At 30.7% G+C, this 15337-nt stretch overlaps 2 protein-coding genes across 2 annotated transcripts; both read left to right on the top strand.

The window, feature by feature from the left end:
- The first annotated feature begins 1538 nt into the window (after positions 1-1538).
- On the top strand, positions 1539-4235 carry LOC118059339 (E3 ubiquitin-protein ligase SINAT2). The gene is made up of 4 exons (XM_035072191.2): positions 1539-1929; positions 2593-2909; positions 3027-3413; positions 3800-4235. The coding sequence occupies exons 2-4, from the start codon at positions 2682-2684 to the stop codon at positions 4118-4120; spliced, it is 936 nt and encodes a 311-aa protein (XP_034928082.1). The 5' UTR covers positions 1539-1929; positions 2593-2681; the 3' UTR covers positions 4121-4235.
- A 6886-nt stretch (positions 4236-11121) lies between these two features.
- On the top strand, positions 11122-14996 carry LOC118059338 (metal tolerance protein 4). The gene is made up of 7 exons (XM_035072190.2): positions 11122-11407; positions 11932-12101; positions 12253-12451; positions 13573-13751; positions 13841-13991; positions 14091-14221; positions 14593-14996. Exons 1-7 carry the CDS (start codon positions 11206-11208, stop codon positions 14764-14766), a joined length of 1206 nt encoding a protein of 401 aa, XP_034928081.1. The 5' UTR covers positions 11122-11205; the 3' UTR covers positions 14767-14996.
- Positions 14997-15337: the final 341 nt, after the last annotated feature.

Consider the following 15337-nt stretch of genomic DNA (forward strand, 5'->3'; position numbering starts at 1 on the left):
TTGATGTGATAACACCAAAAACATCGGCTTATACGAGAAGGACTTTTTTGTATTTATAATACGGATTTCTTTTCCCCTTGTAATTTGGCTTAAATCTCTTCGAAGGCAGAAAAAGGAAGGAAATCTTTTCCTATTTACTTTCATTGTTTTGTGATTTTTTTATATAAAAAATATATTTTTCTCAACTTTTCTCTGAGCCCATAAGTAGTGTATAGTAAGTGGACAAGACAGATATGCTTTCAAGAACTTGTATTTCTTTGCAATTCATTGTCGATGCAGTGGTGGGACTGGATAGATGGCCGCGTTATGTCGGGAGTTAGGCTCAACTTCTTTTTACACTAAAAAAATATATATTAAAACGATCTTAATCTATTAACTAAAATACGGTCTCTAGTATGAGATCGAAAAAAACTTAAGTTAGTTCTTTTTTTTTTTTTTTAATTTGTCAAATGAGGTTTCTAGCCTAGTATTTCTAAATAACTAGGGATGATGTGCTATGCTATTCGCAATATACATACCAAATCAAACCACATCAACTCTAATTTTTTAAAAAAACTCAATACTAACTAAATCTGTTAAGTCCTGAATTATCCCTATTTGATTTTCACATAGTTTAATAAATATGAATAATATATAGCATAATAATAATAATAATAATAATAATCTCTGATATTCCTAGCTTGGCCTCTCCATGTTAGAGAACTCATAGAATCGCACCAAGGGGAAATTAAACTAGCAATCAACCACTCAACAACAAAATCTCCTTTCAATTTGCTTTGGATTCCTTGGATTTTCATCACAAACTTTTATTGCCTCCATAATCACAAAGCCACTAGCCAGGTAGCCAGCAGCCATACATGAATCCAAGAAAGTTGATTTTAATGTCAAAAGCCCAATCAACCTTCTTTTTTTTTTCTTCTCCCTTGACCTTCAACCCACAAAGCAATAAATGTTTAATAACCCAATAAAATTACCTCAATCCCACCATACATAATTGCCACCACCTTTTTTTCAAACCTTTAACGGTCGGAAAAAAAAACAAAACCATTGCGTGAAGGAAATGTCACCCTCGCATTGGGAAATCCAAAGTCGAAGAGAAAATGGGCCAGCACAATATGTCACTATTTAGAGACAAGACAGACCCCATTAATAAATAAGTATCAGACAACCAAAAATAATCTAAATTAATGTCTTTACATGCAAAGCTGTACACTTGCTTCTATCACTAGACATACCTGTCGCCGAGTGAATGAAGGAAATACATGATATATCCTTTATAGCTTCTTCTGTTTTTTCTTATAAAATATCATAATATTTTCTTTAATATATGGTTTATTTTGTGTCATTTTCTCGTAACATTTAAAAAAATATTAAATACTTTATGTTGTTTTATTTTATATCATTTTGAATGAATCCTTAACTTTACGAGAATCATGAATGATTAATTTTTCTCAATTTTATTTATATGCATATTTCAGAAAATATATATTTTTTCTTTATAAAAAAATTCATAACCCTTTTACTGTTAATATTTTTATTTTATGATTAAGATATTCTTAAATTATTTTATTAATTGAAATCATTTATTTTTTCCAAGTAGCTTTGACTCTTGGATGTATCGTGGTTTGCTTCTGATAAATTTTTAGGACACGCAATTTCCGGGCCCTATAATCCCGCTCACTGTGACACATCACTAGTTTCTTTGTTACATATCTTTTTTAATTTCTTTCTCGGTGTCAAATGTTCTGCAATTATTGGAAGCTTAAAGTGGATTGAATATTCAAGATTTTACATTTTGGACCTGGTGTCTTATCAGAGCTGCCACCAATTTTTGGCCAGTTTGCACTGCCTGTTCTCTTTTTTCATGTCTTCGTTGATTGTTTAACAAGTTTATAAGCTCAAATTCTCACCAGGGTGTTGCAGTTCTTGGTTAGATTTTGTTCCATCTGCTACTTTTTTACTGTTATCTTGCTCATTACTGTTGGTTTCTCGAGTTCTTTCATATACATGTGTTGATTGCTTGGTTTATTCAGGTTTATGATTGATAATGTATATCTTGGTTTGAATACATGAACTTGTTTTGACTTGGATTGAGAGCTGAATTGCTTGTTGGTAGTTCGTTCATAGTTTTCATCTGGGTAGTCTTTGTTCTCCTGGAATTTGCTTGAAAATGTACAGTTAACACCATGTTGGAATGTTAGATTTGCTGGAAACTCTGCCATTTCTCCCTTCCATTTTGAGATCGAGTAGTTGAATGCTACAATGGTATTGCAGCTGTTCTTTTGTTTAAGCTATCATCAAACAATTGTATCATGTGAAGTGAGACTGAGACTGGTGTGCAAGTTGCAGGAGCAATTTAACAATTTTGTACCCGAACCTCGCCTTTGCTAGTTGAAGATTCATTGTTTTTTGTTCATACAAGAGGAAACATGATACTGTGTTTTCAGGCCTTTTGCTGTTTTTCTTGATTTTCAGTCCTTGCTGCAAATCCAAGTTATTGTCTAATCTCCCAAGGAGGCAGATTAATTAGCATAGAATCCCTGAAAATAGTAACTTGCAGAAAGTTGATTTTGTGTTAATTATGTTTATCAGGATAGACAATTGAGGGGAGATAAAATTGTGTTCTTCATTTAGATAGAGAGACAGTTTTACTAGCATTGACGATCGAGGGGAATAATACAATGGCCCCAGGAGGCATCATCAACAAGGAAGAGATCGAGTCACGCATTGCGTTCTTGGATCATGATACGGGCCATCCGGCGAGTTCTAATGCTGAGTTAAGAGGCTCCCCTTTTAGAAAAGCTGCAACACCTTCCACTGGGAATCCTGGAAAACAATCAACTAGTAACATGCAAGACCTTCTTGATTGTCCTGTTTGCTTCACCATAATGTATCCTCCAATTTTCCAGGTATGCTCCTGTCAAAATATTATGCCATTTGATCATCAGCATTGCACTTAAAACACCAGAAAATTTCCAATTTAATATTATTATAACGACAAATTTACTAATTTCCTTGCATGTCAGTGTCCAAATGGCCACACTCTATGTTCACACTGCAGGACCAGAGTAAAGAACTCTTGCCCAATCTGCCGAGGAGAACTAGGAAATATAAGGTGCTTGGCTCTGGAGAAAATTGCTGACTCAATAGAACTCCCCTGCAAATACCAAAGTATGGGATGTTGTGACATATTTCCCTACTACAGCAAGCCAAAACACGAAAAGAACTGCAAATATCGCCCATACAACTGCCCTTATGCTGGAGCTGAATGTTCTGTCACCGGCGACATCCCGCTCCTTGTCAAGCATCTCAGAAACGAACACAAAGTTGACATGCATGATGGATGCACCTTCAATCACAGATATGTCAAGTCTGATCCCCGAGAAATCGACAATGCCACATGGATGTTAACTGTAAGATATCTCTAATATTAATACAATCTGATTCTCCTATGTGATTGATCTTTTGAAATTACAAACGATGAGACTAGCCTGAATGATGAGACTAACAAGTTAAAACTCCGAAAACTTTCTATGACTGCAGCAATTCCTTCCCGTTTCATCTTTTGTTTCTCCAGTAAACTCATTTTCAAATAACTATTTTTTGTAATTAAACCATAAGATTATGTGCAAAGTTATCAGGAACGATGCTACTGAATGGCATTGTCTGCCATTTTTCATCTCCCAGCATGCTTAGGTAAAACCATTTGGTAGAGCAATAGACGTTAAACATCTTCGTAGTCTGCCCTGTCTGAACTGCACTTTGATCTGTAAATCCTAATGTTCACTTTCTCCGACAGGTTTTCAATTGTTTCGGCCGACAGTTTTGCTTGCACTTTGAGACATTTCATCTAGGAATGTCACCTGTTTACATGGCCTTCCTGAGATTCATGGGTACAGAAGATGAGGCAAGAGAATTTAGTTACAGTCTTGAAGTAGGTGGAAATGGTAGAAAGCTTACATGGCAAGGAGTTCCGAGAAGCATCCGGGATAGCCATCAGAAAGTTCGAGACAGCCAAGATGGACTGATCATTCAGAGAAACTTGGCACTTTTCTTTTCTGGAGGGGAACGGCAGGAGTTAAAACTGAAAGTTTCTGGACGGATATGGAAAGAACAGTGAGATATAACATAGAAACTTAATGTGCTCGGAAAATAAATGGAAGATAGGAAATTTATATGCACTGTAAATAAGTAGCATAAGTTGCTTACAATTTTAAGAGAATTAAATTCGTCTATATGACAGGTTCAAGTGGGCAGCTATCTTTTTAGATTGATTTTACGTTAGTTTTTCTACTTTGGGGTGGTGTGGAAATTGTTTGAGGATAGGCGATTACAGTAAAAACTAGAAATTCTAATAATATCGAATAAAAAAATAAACTATGAAGAATACTTTTTTTTTGGATTTAAACAAATATCATAAAATGAAAATGAAAAATATATATATTTTCTAAAAAAATCTCATGCGTTAGTTTTCTCGAGTGGGGAGGAATTAATAATTGAGTTCAATTTTTAGTTAAAAATTATTTTTCATTGATAATATTTTTTTTGTGTGATTTCATCATGGTTTCCTGATCTTTTGTTGCATGTCATTTCACCATGGATTTCTAACACAATATTTTTTTTTTTTTTGGATTGACCAATAGTAAATCTTTAACATAACATATTTGTGTCCAAGATTTCGTATAACAACAAGAAACAAAATATTAGTTCCTGAACTTCTTTTTTTTTCCCTGGAGGGAACCCTTACATTCCTTCTTACACAAGCACATTATGTTATGCAAGCTTTTTTTTGTAATCATGGTTGTTCTTTGGCACAAGGCATAGCAAAATAACCATAAAAAATTGTTGGGGTTTGATCAGTAGCGGAGCCAGAATTTTTAAGACCAGGGGGCAAATTAATAAGAAATATTATATGACTTTTTAATATAACTTTTCTTCGAAGTTGATTGAGTTACATAACTTAAAATTTTAAATGATTTTTTATCCTTAAGGTATTTACGCTTGAAATACTTGTCTAGTGATATGTTAATTTTATTTATGAATCTGCTGGGTTTTTTTTATTATTATTAGTGTCTACATAATAATTAACACAACTACACAATAATTCGTTGTTAAACAATAGTCAGTTGAGTTATTCAATAATTCTAGATCTTTCATATGAAATTCATAGCAAAATACACATCAATTCATCAAAACTTATTTCAATTCATATCTATATGCATATAATAAGTATGTTGATTAAATTATACTTAATCATTTCTAGACATTTAAATTATTTATAAACACACACGAAAGTTATATGAACTCACCAAGTCAAATATATGAAACAAGTTTTAATACTATATTCTAGTTTCAAATAAGAGAAAATGCTGAGAGAGAGAAATTATAGCTTATAGAATTTAAACTTGTGCCTCTCCTAACTCCAAGCATCTCATTAACAATTAATTACAAACAAATATGTAATATAAAATGACAATCAATATATGTACATTGTAAATTAAGAGACTTCAATTAATAATTAATCCATGATTATAATGAATTAAGAGATCTCGGTTAAATAATTTCAATAATATACTCTATCAATACACTGAGATGTTAAAAATAATGGTTTTGTATGAATATTAATTTATTCATTTATAATAAAAAAGGAAATATTTAATTAATTAAATTAGTAAATTCAAACATTTATTTTGAATACATTCATATCAAAACCCTTAAATTATTATAAACCCTAATGTTTTTAATGACTAATTATAAAAGAATATAACTAAAATTAGATAATGAAATAAATTAAAAAAAAAAGAAGAAGAAGAAATTTACCTCATAAAGCAAAAAAAAGAAGATAAATTTGCATGGAAGTGAGAGAGGCATTCAATAACAGATCAAAATATAAAGAAGCTCTATGTTAATTAGTGAAAGAAAAAAACAATTTGAGTGAATGAGCTGTACATAAAAATTTTGCGTCAATGAGTTGTACATATATATTATATTAAAATATAATTCAACTATAACTTTCCATTTTTTTTTACTTTTTCATATATCAAACTCTATCAACCTATTATATTAATTTCCTAATATTAAAAAAATTAAGGGGGCAATTGCCCCCTTTTATCCCTACATGGCTCCACCACTGGGTTTGATAACAATAAATGCAAACGTGGGCAAAAAATAAAAGGGTTTGTTACATGTCAAAACCATCAACGGATCAAAAAAAAACACCATAAGTATGAAAGATACAATCAAAATATTTAGTTTTTATTCATTTTTATCTCTACACTTTCTATAGAAAAAACTAGAAAACCCTAATAATACTGAATAAAAAAATACTCCCTTTAAATATAATTTTTTTAAAAGCATCATAATAAATAATAAAAAAATAAAAATTATAAAATTAACTAAAAAAAATATATTTTTTTTTAAAAAGCTCTTACATCAATCTTCTAGAACTAAAGAACCGATCGTTGATTTCAATCTTCAATAAAAACTATTCATTATTAAGAATATATTTTTTATTTAAGAGTCACCTCTATCATAAATTTTTAATATTTTTATGCCGGTCATTCTATTATATTATAAACCTATAATATAATATCTTTGTGTAAAACACCTCATCATAAAATCTCTACCGCAATATATTTATGTGCCCGTCTCATTATAGGTTTCAATAATACAAGATATTTATATGAGTTGTCCCATCAAGAGTTCCTCTTAGACAACATCTTCTGGGTTATTATATCATAAATTTCACTGCCAAGATTTCAAATGACTGCAACTAATGGAAATGAAAACAATACAATAGTTTTCAGAAGTCTTTTTTTCCGATGAAAACCTTCTTATCTTCTCCTGTATAAATTCATGGTGTTCTGCAATCTTTTTAAGTCATGATTATTTTATAGCATATAATAAAGCAAAATAACTATTAATGATCTTTTGAATTCGATACTAATTAACGTTCGATGAAAATGAAGGATAAAGGGAATACAACCAAAATATTTAATTTTATACTCTGCAACATCAAACCCACAAATTGACATGGTATCTGGGTTATGGACTTCCTCGGCATTTGAGGCTCGGATTCGACATTCAATTGGGAATAGTTGACCTGTTTCGCTAGAACAACTCTCAAAAGTCAAAACCCAGCCCCGCCAGAACTTGGGTTGACTGGCCACTGGATTCAATAAGTTTGATAAAATATAAACCTGGGATCGAAAGCAGCTTGAAGAAGTCTTGAATCCTCTAGCCTCTACAAGACAAGGGATTAAGACCAGACTCGATCTTGTTACAATCTGTACCTATTTTACCAATCTGGAAAACATGAACAGACATTAATTCCCCCCTCAAAAATACAGTAAAAGGAATATTTTGGTTTTTTTACTTCAAATTTTAAAGTAAGCATCATGGAAGATTTATTTGTACATATACATTGAATTGATGTAAGGTTGTGCTCTTTAGATCATCTATGAAATATATTCAACACTGATTTAATGTATCATCCAAGGACCTAGGATTATTTGTTAGGGGTGGCCAAAAATAATATAACAATATATAATATTCATTTTAATTTATTATATATGAGTTGTGAAAAAAACCAGCATGATTTAGTTTTATTCAAATAACTTATTACAAATATATAATGTAAAAAGGTTTGGAGCAATATCAAATTAAGTCAAAGTAATGAAGTTAATTTCATCTTCATGATGTATCCATCACTTTAATGTTGTTGATCGTTATACCTATCAGATATAAATATACAAAGTATATAAGAAACATTAGCTTAAAGCGAAGCATTATTTTATGTTTGATAAACTTTGAAATAAAGTAAAAAATAATAAAGAATGATTCTTACATATTATTTTAATTATGTTCGTTGTTCTTTCATAGAATAGAAATCATCGATTATAATATAAATTGTGAATCTCTCAACAATATTTTTTTTTACTATATAGACAATCAAATAATTTGCAAGAAAATCATCCTCCATCCGATTACGAAGTCTTGTTTCAACAATTTTCATCGCTGAGAAAGCTCGTTCAGCTGTCGAAAGAGTTAAAATAAACCGAATCAACCTGTCAACTAGTGGATAAATATTTTTCTTTTTTTTTTTCAAAAAAAAATCAATTTTTCTTATTTTGTTCATGGTTCAACATAAAATCAAAACATATATCGTGAGAAAAAATTGATAATTTTAATGGCTCTTCTAAAAACAAAACAAAAAAAATTTAAGTATAATCAAAACAAACCAATAAAATATGTCTAATTAATCAGAAAAAAAATCATTATCAAGAATTCAAAAAAAACAATTGTTAAAACTAGCCGATTTTAAAAACAAAGAGTAAAAAATAATAAAATTATATTAAAAAACCTCATTAAATTCTTAATAAACATCTAAAAAAATAAAAATATATTTTAAATTTAAGTTATTAATACCCAATTACCTTATTTTGTTTAATAAAAAATAAATAAATTAATCGGTATCCTACTTCAAACTTTCTACAAAAAAATTTTATTTGTAATTTTGTTTTGATCGGGTGCGCTACAGAAATTTATCTTATGGCCAGAAGGAGAGAAAATGCAGCAAAACCACATTGATAACTTTATATTTTTTATTCTTTCCACGTAGGCATATAGGTAGCATAAAATCGAGGCAAAGTTAAAGGAATTCAAAAGTAAAGCAGAAGATAACAAATATATTTACTGTATACAGGACCCATCTTATTAAATAATATGACAGCTCCTCACATTTAATTACCAAATATAATAAAAAAAATATCTTGCAGGGGCCCGGGCCCGGGCCCCTGCTTGCCACCCCTCATTCTGCCCCTGGGTGTTCGGACATACGAGGGAGTTGGTGTTGTCTTCGTGATGCTTTGCTTCCTAACAGAGCGCAGGATTTACAGTGTCAAAAACTGTCTCAAAGGCAGGCTGTCCATGCTTTGAATAAATCTCCGAGCCAAATTGAAAAGAAGAGAACCAAATAACTATTAACGGTTTAATATTTAACTGGTTTGTTTTTATTATTAATAGTTAATTTAAAAAATAAAATAAAAATATATAACAGTTAAATTACACTTTTCATGTTAATATTTATGCTGTTTGGCTTGTCATGGTGACAATGCATTGTAAGATCAACCGAAAAATATTCCTTAAAAACAAACAAGGGAGAACGGGACCCACTTATCTCTGTCATTTATCTCAAACCTAGTGCATGTCATCATTACCTAGTGGCCCAAAAATAAATATTCAGCCTCACTCTTGATGAGCTTCACAAAAAGCTAATATACATTTTGTGTAGATAATGTACATTTTGTTTTTTTCCAACACAAGAAAAATATACAGAGATACTTAAGGCCACGATTTGATGTACATTTTGTATTTAATTTAAAGGCTTAGATAAATTATAAGGTCAATGACATGTGGGGCACTGCCCCATTTCATGCCACGTTATCTCAACAATTATATTTTTTTCGTATATAAAGGAACAGCTAAGGCTTCCTGCCCTCCTCCATACAATCATGATCCATGGCACAAAAACAAAAAACAAAAACAAAAAAACAAAGGGGGTGGGTGACCACTCACCATACCAGCTTAATTGCATTATAATTAGACTGTTTAAGATGAACTTTGTTTAATATAAAAGGGCAATGGAAAAGCCAACCTTTGGCTTTTTATAAAATAAAAATGCAATTCGAGGCAGCTTGGTGATCCCAAGAAGTTACACAATATTAGTTAATTATCCAAGTTGATAAAGTATCTTTTATTTAAAAGTATATTAAATAATATATTTTTTATTTTTTAAAATTTATTTTTATATTAAAATATGTTAAGAAAAAAAAACAACGGCGGAGTCAAACAGCCTTTGACTTAATTAAATTTAATAAACTGAATTAATATAATAATATAATTAAAAAATAAAACATCAAAAAAATCACCACTCACAATGTCTCACTGTTTTGTCTTGTATCGGCATAATCGTGTCATTAATGGCAAAACAAGACATCAGATTGCATACTATTTTATTATCTTGTTGGATTCGGATTCGTGTCTTCAATAATCAATGCATCAGACTTCAATAATGTTGTTGTCGGTATGGGTATGAGTGATTATTTTCTTAGTGATTTTCAGTATTTGATCGGCTGTTTGCGGCGAGCTATAACTTTTATATATATTTATATATATATATATATATATATATATATATATAAAATAAAACTTATTTGTATAAAATAAAATATAAAGCATTCACAAATTAAACACAAAACAAAACTTTTTTTTTTCCAGCTTTCAAAATTAAAAAAAAGGCTTGAAAATCTTGTTATCTAGAGCATAAGATCAAAATAAACCGGGATAAATGAAAAAAAAAAAAAAACAAGAAGCCCAACCCCCCAACAAATCAAAAGCCAGAGAATGAAATCAGGAAAAAAAACTATGATACAAAAAATTATAATTAAAAGAATGAGGTTGAGAATCAAAATAAAAAATAAATTAGAGAGTATAAAAAATTAACATTAGAGTGTTAATTAAATTGAAAAGAAAAAAATTTTAACAAAATAAAAAGGAAATCAAAAGATTTTTTAACAAAAAAACTTAAAGATTGACTTGGATTAACTTGATTTTTTAACAAAAAAAACTTTAACAAAATAAATTAACTTGATTTGAGATAAAAAAAAATAAATTGATTTATGATTTGATTGACTTGGATAAAACTTAAAGATTTTTTTTTAAAAATCAAAATAACATTATGCTAGTCATGACCTGGGTTGAATCTTGGAGAATCTTGGATTTGGTTTTAAAACAATGGTGTAAAAAGTTGATTGTAAAAAGTGGATCTCCAAAGTTAATGTGTCTAAAGTCTAAACACATAAAGTTCATGTACCCAAAATAATATCAAATCTTTCCTTTTTTTTTACTTTTTTTGGGTCATTATTGTTTCATATTATTTTAATGAATAATTTTTAAAGCAAATTATAAAAACAATTAGACGTGTTAAAACTCAAATCTTCCACGTGGCACTTGCCCACATTAGTCCTAGCAAGGAAAAAAAATAATGACCATGTTTTTTTTTAAATTATTAATTAATAAAACAATTCAGTCAATAATAATAGGTCAATTCTAATAATTCTCTCTCTTACATCTAAATACTGCTAGCTTCTATTTTGCAAGAAAGAGAGTGGAACACCAGAACCGGATCGATAATTTTATCCATTGATGGAGGATATGAATTCTGGTTATTTGAGTCCTAAAGAGCCATTGTTGAATGTTAATGAGCGTTGTGGACTGGGTGGAGGTAACTCGTACCACTCACTAAAGACTGGATTTTTATCAAGATTGCCCGATAAGGTTCGGACTGTTCTTGATGTCGAATCTTCTTTTCACTTTAATGTCTCTAAAACTAAAGGGCTTAGCAAAGGTACGTAGTCTTGCACTCCCTTTTTCTTGCTTTCCTTAAAAGTTTTGTTTGGTTGCTGAGCAAGTCTGAGAAAGTGTAAAAAGAGATGGAATCTGTGTTGTTTTTTTACATATAAGATTACTTAAACGTTAAAGGGTTGTTGTGTTTGTGTTATTTTTGTGGATAAAAAGCTAAAAGCTTAAGATTTGTTTGGTTACTGAGAAAGTGAAGGAAAGTGAAAAAAAGAATGGAACTCGCTGTCTCTTTTGTTGTTGAGGTGGCTCCTGAGAAAGAGATAGCTGAAAAGTACGAGGGTTATTGAGCAGATGTGTTTTTATGCATAGTAAAGGTAAAATGTTGAGGACTTGTTTGGCTGTTTGGAAACTAAAGAGAAAATGAAAGGGTAAAGAGGAATTTTGATCAAGTTTTGTTTGGTTTTGATTTTTGCTCTTAAAATGCTGTTTAATTTATTGGAAACCAAATAGGGACAGGTTATATATGTTTGGCAGTGATTGAGTTCTTGTTTGTTGTTTTGGCGTTTGTAGATGAAAAGGAGTACTACGAAAAACAATTTGCGACGTTAAAATCCTTCCAGGATGTTGATACTTTGATGACAACTGATTCGAGCGATGAAGAAGATGATGAAGAACAAGTGCAAGCTGAAAAGGCTATGAAGATCTCTAATTATGCCAACATTGTGCTTTTGGTGTTTAAGGTGACATCACCAATGCTTGTTTTTCAGATAAATCGAACTTGAAAGAAGTCTTTTTTTTTTTTTTTTTTTGCCTTCTTCAATTGCATGTTCTAATGTTTGTTATATTTCTAGTTTTTAAGCTGTTGAGATTGATAATTTGTGTAATGTCCAGGTTTATGCTACAATAAGGACAGGATCCATAGCAATTGCTGCCTCCACATTAGATTCTTTGCTTGATCTCATGGCTGGTGGGATACTCTGGTTCACTCACATATCCATGAAAAACATAAATATCTACAAGTACCCTATTGGAAAATTAAGGATGCAGCCAGTGGGAATAATCATCTTTGCTGCTGTCATGGCCACTCTTGGTAATTTTGTCGTGTTCCATTGATTTTATTTTTTTTTGTCTAATGATTGTAAAATCAATGATTTATGCCAAGTAGAAAAGGGAAATCTAGACCATAGATTATATTGATAATTTTCTTCTTCCATCTATCACAAATCCAAAATCAATTGTTTGTTAACTTTTCTTAATGCTCATAAAGTCTCGGTGGAATAAGAATTTTGGTAACAGTTCACTCCCATAGTAATGGAGTAATTTAGGCTGCTTGAAAATTGGTTTCAGAAAACTATTTTTTAAAATTTTTTTTATATTTATTTATTATTAAAAAAGTTAGTTAATGAAAAATATTTTTCAATCAATAAAAAATTTAACTTGGTTTTCAAGAAAGTATTTTTCTTTTATTTTGGACGGAAAACACTTTCTGAAAAATTATAAAAAAATTAGAATTTAACTTTTATATCAAATTTAATATATTATTTGCTGATTATATCAAATCTAATACTCAAACTTTTAATTGCTATATATATTTTGTTTTGAATATTTTTTTTTCAATTTCATCCCTTAGAATTTAACTTTTATATTAACTTTGGTTCTCATTTTTATAATTGTTATTTGTTTTTTCCTTATCATTTTTTAATTCAATTTTTTTATCTATCAAATTTAGTCCTCATTCTTTTGATTGTTACTTATTTTATTTGAAATAATTTATAAAATGTTTATTGTTATTATTATTTCTTCATCTTTTAATTTTTAATTTTTAAGATTTTATCTCTATTATTTTGATTATTATTTATTTTATTTGAGATAATTTATGAAATTATATATTTTTTCAATTTCATTCTCATTTAAATTTTTAATTTGTAAGATTTCTTCTCATTATTTTAATAAACTTGAAAAATATAAAAAATTAATAAGTTATTTTTCAGTTTATTTTTTATGACATAACCAAACACTAGAAAATGTTTTCCAACTTTATTCTTCATTATACTACCAAACGTTTAAAAATAATTTATTTTTTCAAAATTTATTTTATAAAAAAAATTACTTTCCAACAAACAACGGTAAGAGTTGAACACCTTAGGTTTTCATCAATTTTGCTTCTTTGAGTGTGTTGTGGTGTGGAATCGTAACAATCTTTCTTCACAGGTCTTCAGATACTGATCCAAGCTGCTGAAGAATTAATAAAAGATGAAACACGTAAGAAGATGTCTTCAAATCAACTGTTATGGCTTAACATAATCATGATAAGTGCTACTGTGGTGAAACTGGCACTTTGGATTTACTGTAGAAGCTCAGGAAATAGTATAGTTCGTGCCTATGCAAAGGTTTTTGGCTCTACTTTCTAAATATTTTGCTTTCTATTATTGAGCTGTTAATTATCACTTTCGTAACTTAAACCAATTTTCATGTTCAGGATCACTATTTTGATGTGGTGACGAATGTGGTAGGATTAGCTGCCGCTGTTCTTGGGGATAAATACTACTGGTGGATTGACCCTGCTGGTGCTATTCTTCTTGCTGTTTACACAATTACAAATTGGTCTGAAACTGTCATTGAAAATGCAGGTATCGCTCTTCATTCCTGGTTTTTTGGAAGGAGCGGATTAAGTGATGCACAGATAAGCTTATATCTGCCAACATTTTAAGATGGGCTTCTTGGTGCAGTTTCTCTTGTTGGGCAAACAGCTCCACCTGAAGTCCTGCAGAAATTGACATATCTTGTCACAAGGCACCCTCAAGTCAAGCGTGTAGACACAGTCCGTGCTTATACCTTTGGTGTTCTTTATTTTGTAGAGGTAAGCATGCCTGCTTAGTTTGTGATTAACTAGTTCTTGTTGAGCGAATTATCTTGCAACAAGGGCTTGAAAATAAAAATAAATAAGTCTGCACTGCATGTACAAGCACTAGTTAGGCCTATAAAATTCGATAGTCAATGAATCTTCTTCCACTATTCTGATTTGAACTATGAACACTGAAATTTTTTGTTTGTCACGTCTCATTTTTCCTTACTCAAATCTTGGGAAGCTCACATGCGTGGCTTTAGCACTGCTTTCTGGTCATTTTTATTCAGCAAACATTTGAACGTCTGTTTTACATGCATGATTTAACATGTTGTCCTGCTGTTGACCAATGAGATTTTCTCTTCTATTTCACCCACTCGAAACAGGTTGACATTGAACTTCCAGAGGAACTGCCTCTAAAGGAAGCACATGCTATTGGAGAGACATTGCAGGACAAGATTGAAAAACTCCCGGAGGTTGAGCGGGCATTTGTTCATCTTGATTTCGAATGCGAACACAAACCAGAGCACTCTGTTCTCAGCAGGTTACCCAACAGTTAGCCTTGATCTGTATATAAATATATATAGATAACATCATGTGTAAATTGCGCACTGCTTTTGATTTCATTTACTGTTAAATATTTGGGATCCATTTTGTCATTTTCACTGTGAATCTGTTTAGTCCGAGAGCCCTGGTTTTGTATAAGTGGTACTTGTGGTGTATTAAACAGAGCAACCGTTTGTTTTCTTGCAAGGCAGCTAGGTTGATACATGAAAGTTATGTTGTTGTACATTTTTGGCTGATGGTTGTGGCACTTTCATTGTGCGCTTTGATGCTCTCTGTTTTTTACTTTCTTCAAACAGTACAAGCACAAACTTTGTTATGAAACTAAAAAGCCTACTTTCTTAAGTATACTTTTGTTTGCTTTTGTCATTACCAAACTGTCTCTCTTGGTTAACATCTTAGCTAGTCATTGATGAGCACTTGTCAAAATTTAGATCCTTTTGTGTCAAAACAACGGAAACCACATGGACAGGGACCAGTTTTCAAAGGCTTGATAGTCTAGATTTTTTTTTTTTTTTTTCCATGTGATAAAGAATTCGATGTTGGACTATGGGTCCATGACCTCTT

This window comes from Populus alba, chromosome 14 (genome assembly GCF_005239225.2).
Source record: "Populus alba chromosome 14, ASM523922v2, whole genome shotgun sequence".
NCBI lineage: Eukaryota > Viridiplantae > Streptophyta > Magnoliopsida > Malpighiales > Salicaceae > Populus > Populus alba.

What these genes read in the sequence shown, in the direction of transcription:
- LOC118059339 (XM_035072191.2), top strand. Translation starts at nt 2,682, where the DNA reads ATGGCCCCAGGAGGCATCATCAACAAGGAAGAGATCGAGTCACGCATT. An exon ending in TGTATCCTCCAATTTTCCAG is followed by an intron (nt 2,910 to 3,026) that starts GTATGCTCCTGT and finishes CTTGCATGTCAG; the next exon opens with TGTCCAAATGGCCACACTCT. An exon ending in ATGCCACATGGATGTTAACT is followed by an intron (nt 3,414 to 3,799) that starts GTAAGATATCTC and finishes TTTCTCCGACAG; the next exon opens with GTTTTCAATTGTTTCGGCCG.
- LOC118059338 (XM_035072190.2), top strand. Translation starts at nt 11,206, where the DNA reads ATGGAGGATATGAATTCTGGTTATTTGAGTCCTAAAGAGCCATTGTTG. An exon ending in TTGTGCTTTTGGTGTTTAAG is followed by an intron (nt 12,102 to 12,252) that starts GTGACATCACCA and finishes TGTAATGTCCAG; the next exon opens with GTTTATGCTACAATAAGGAC. An exon ending in TAGTTCGTGCCTATGCAAAG is followed by an intron (nt 13,752 to 13,840) that starts GTTTTTGGCTCT and finishes TTTCATGTTCAG; the next exon opens with GATCACTATTTTGATGTGGT.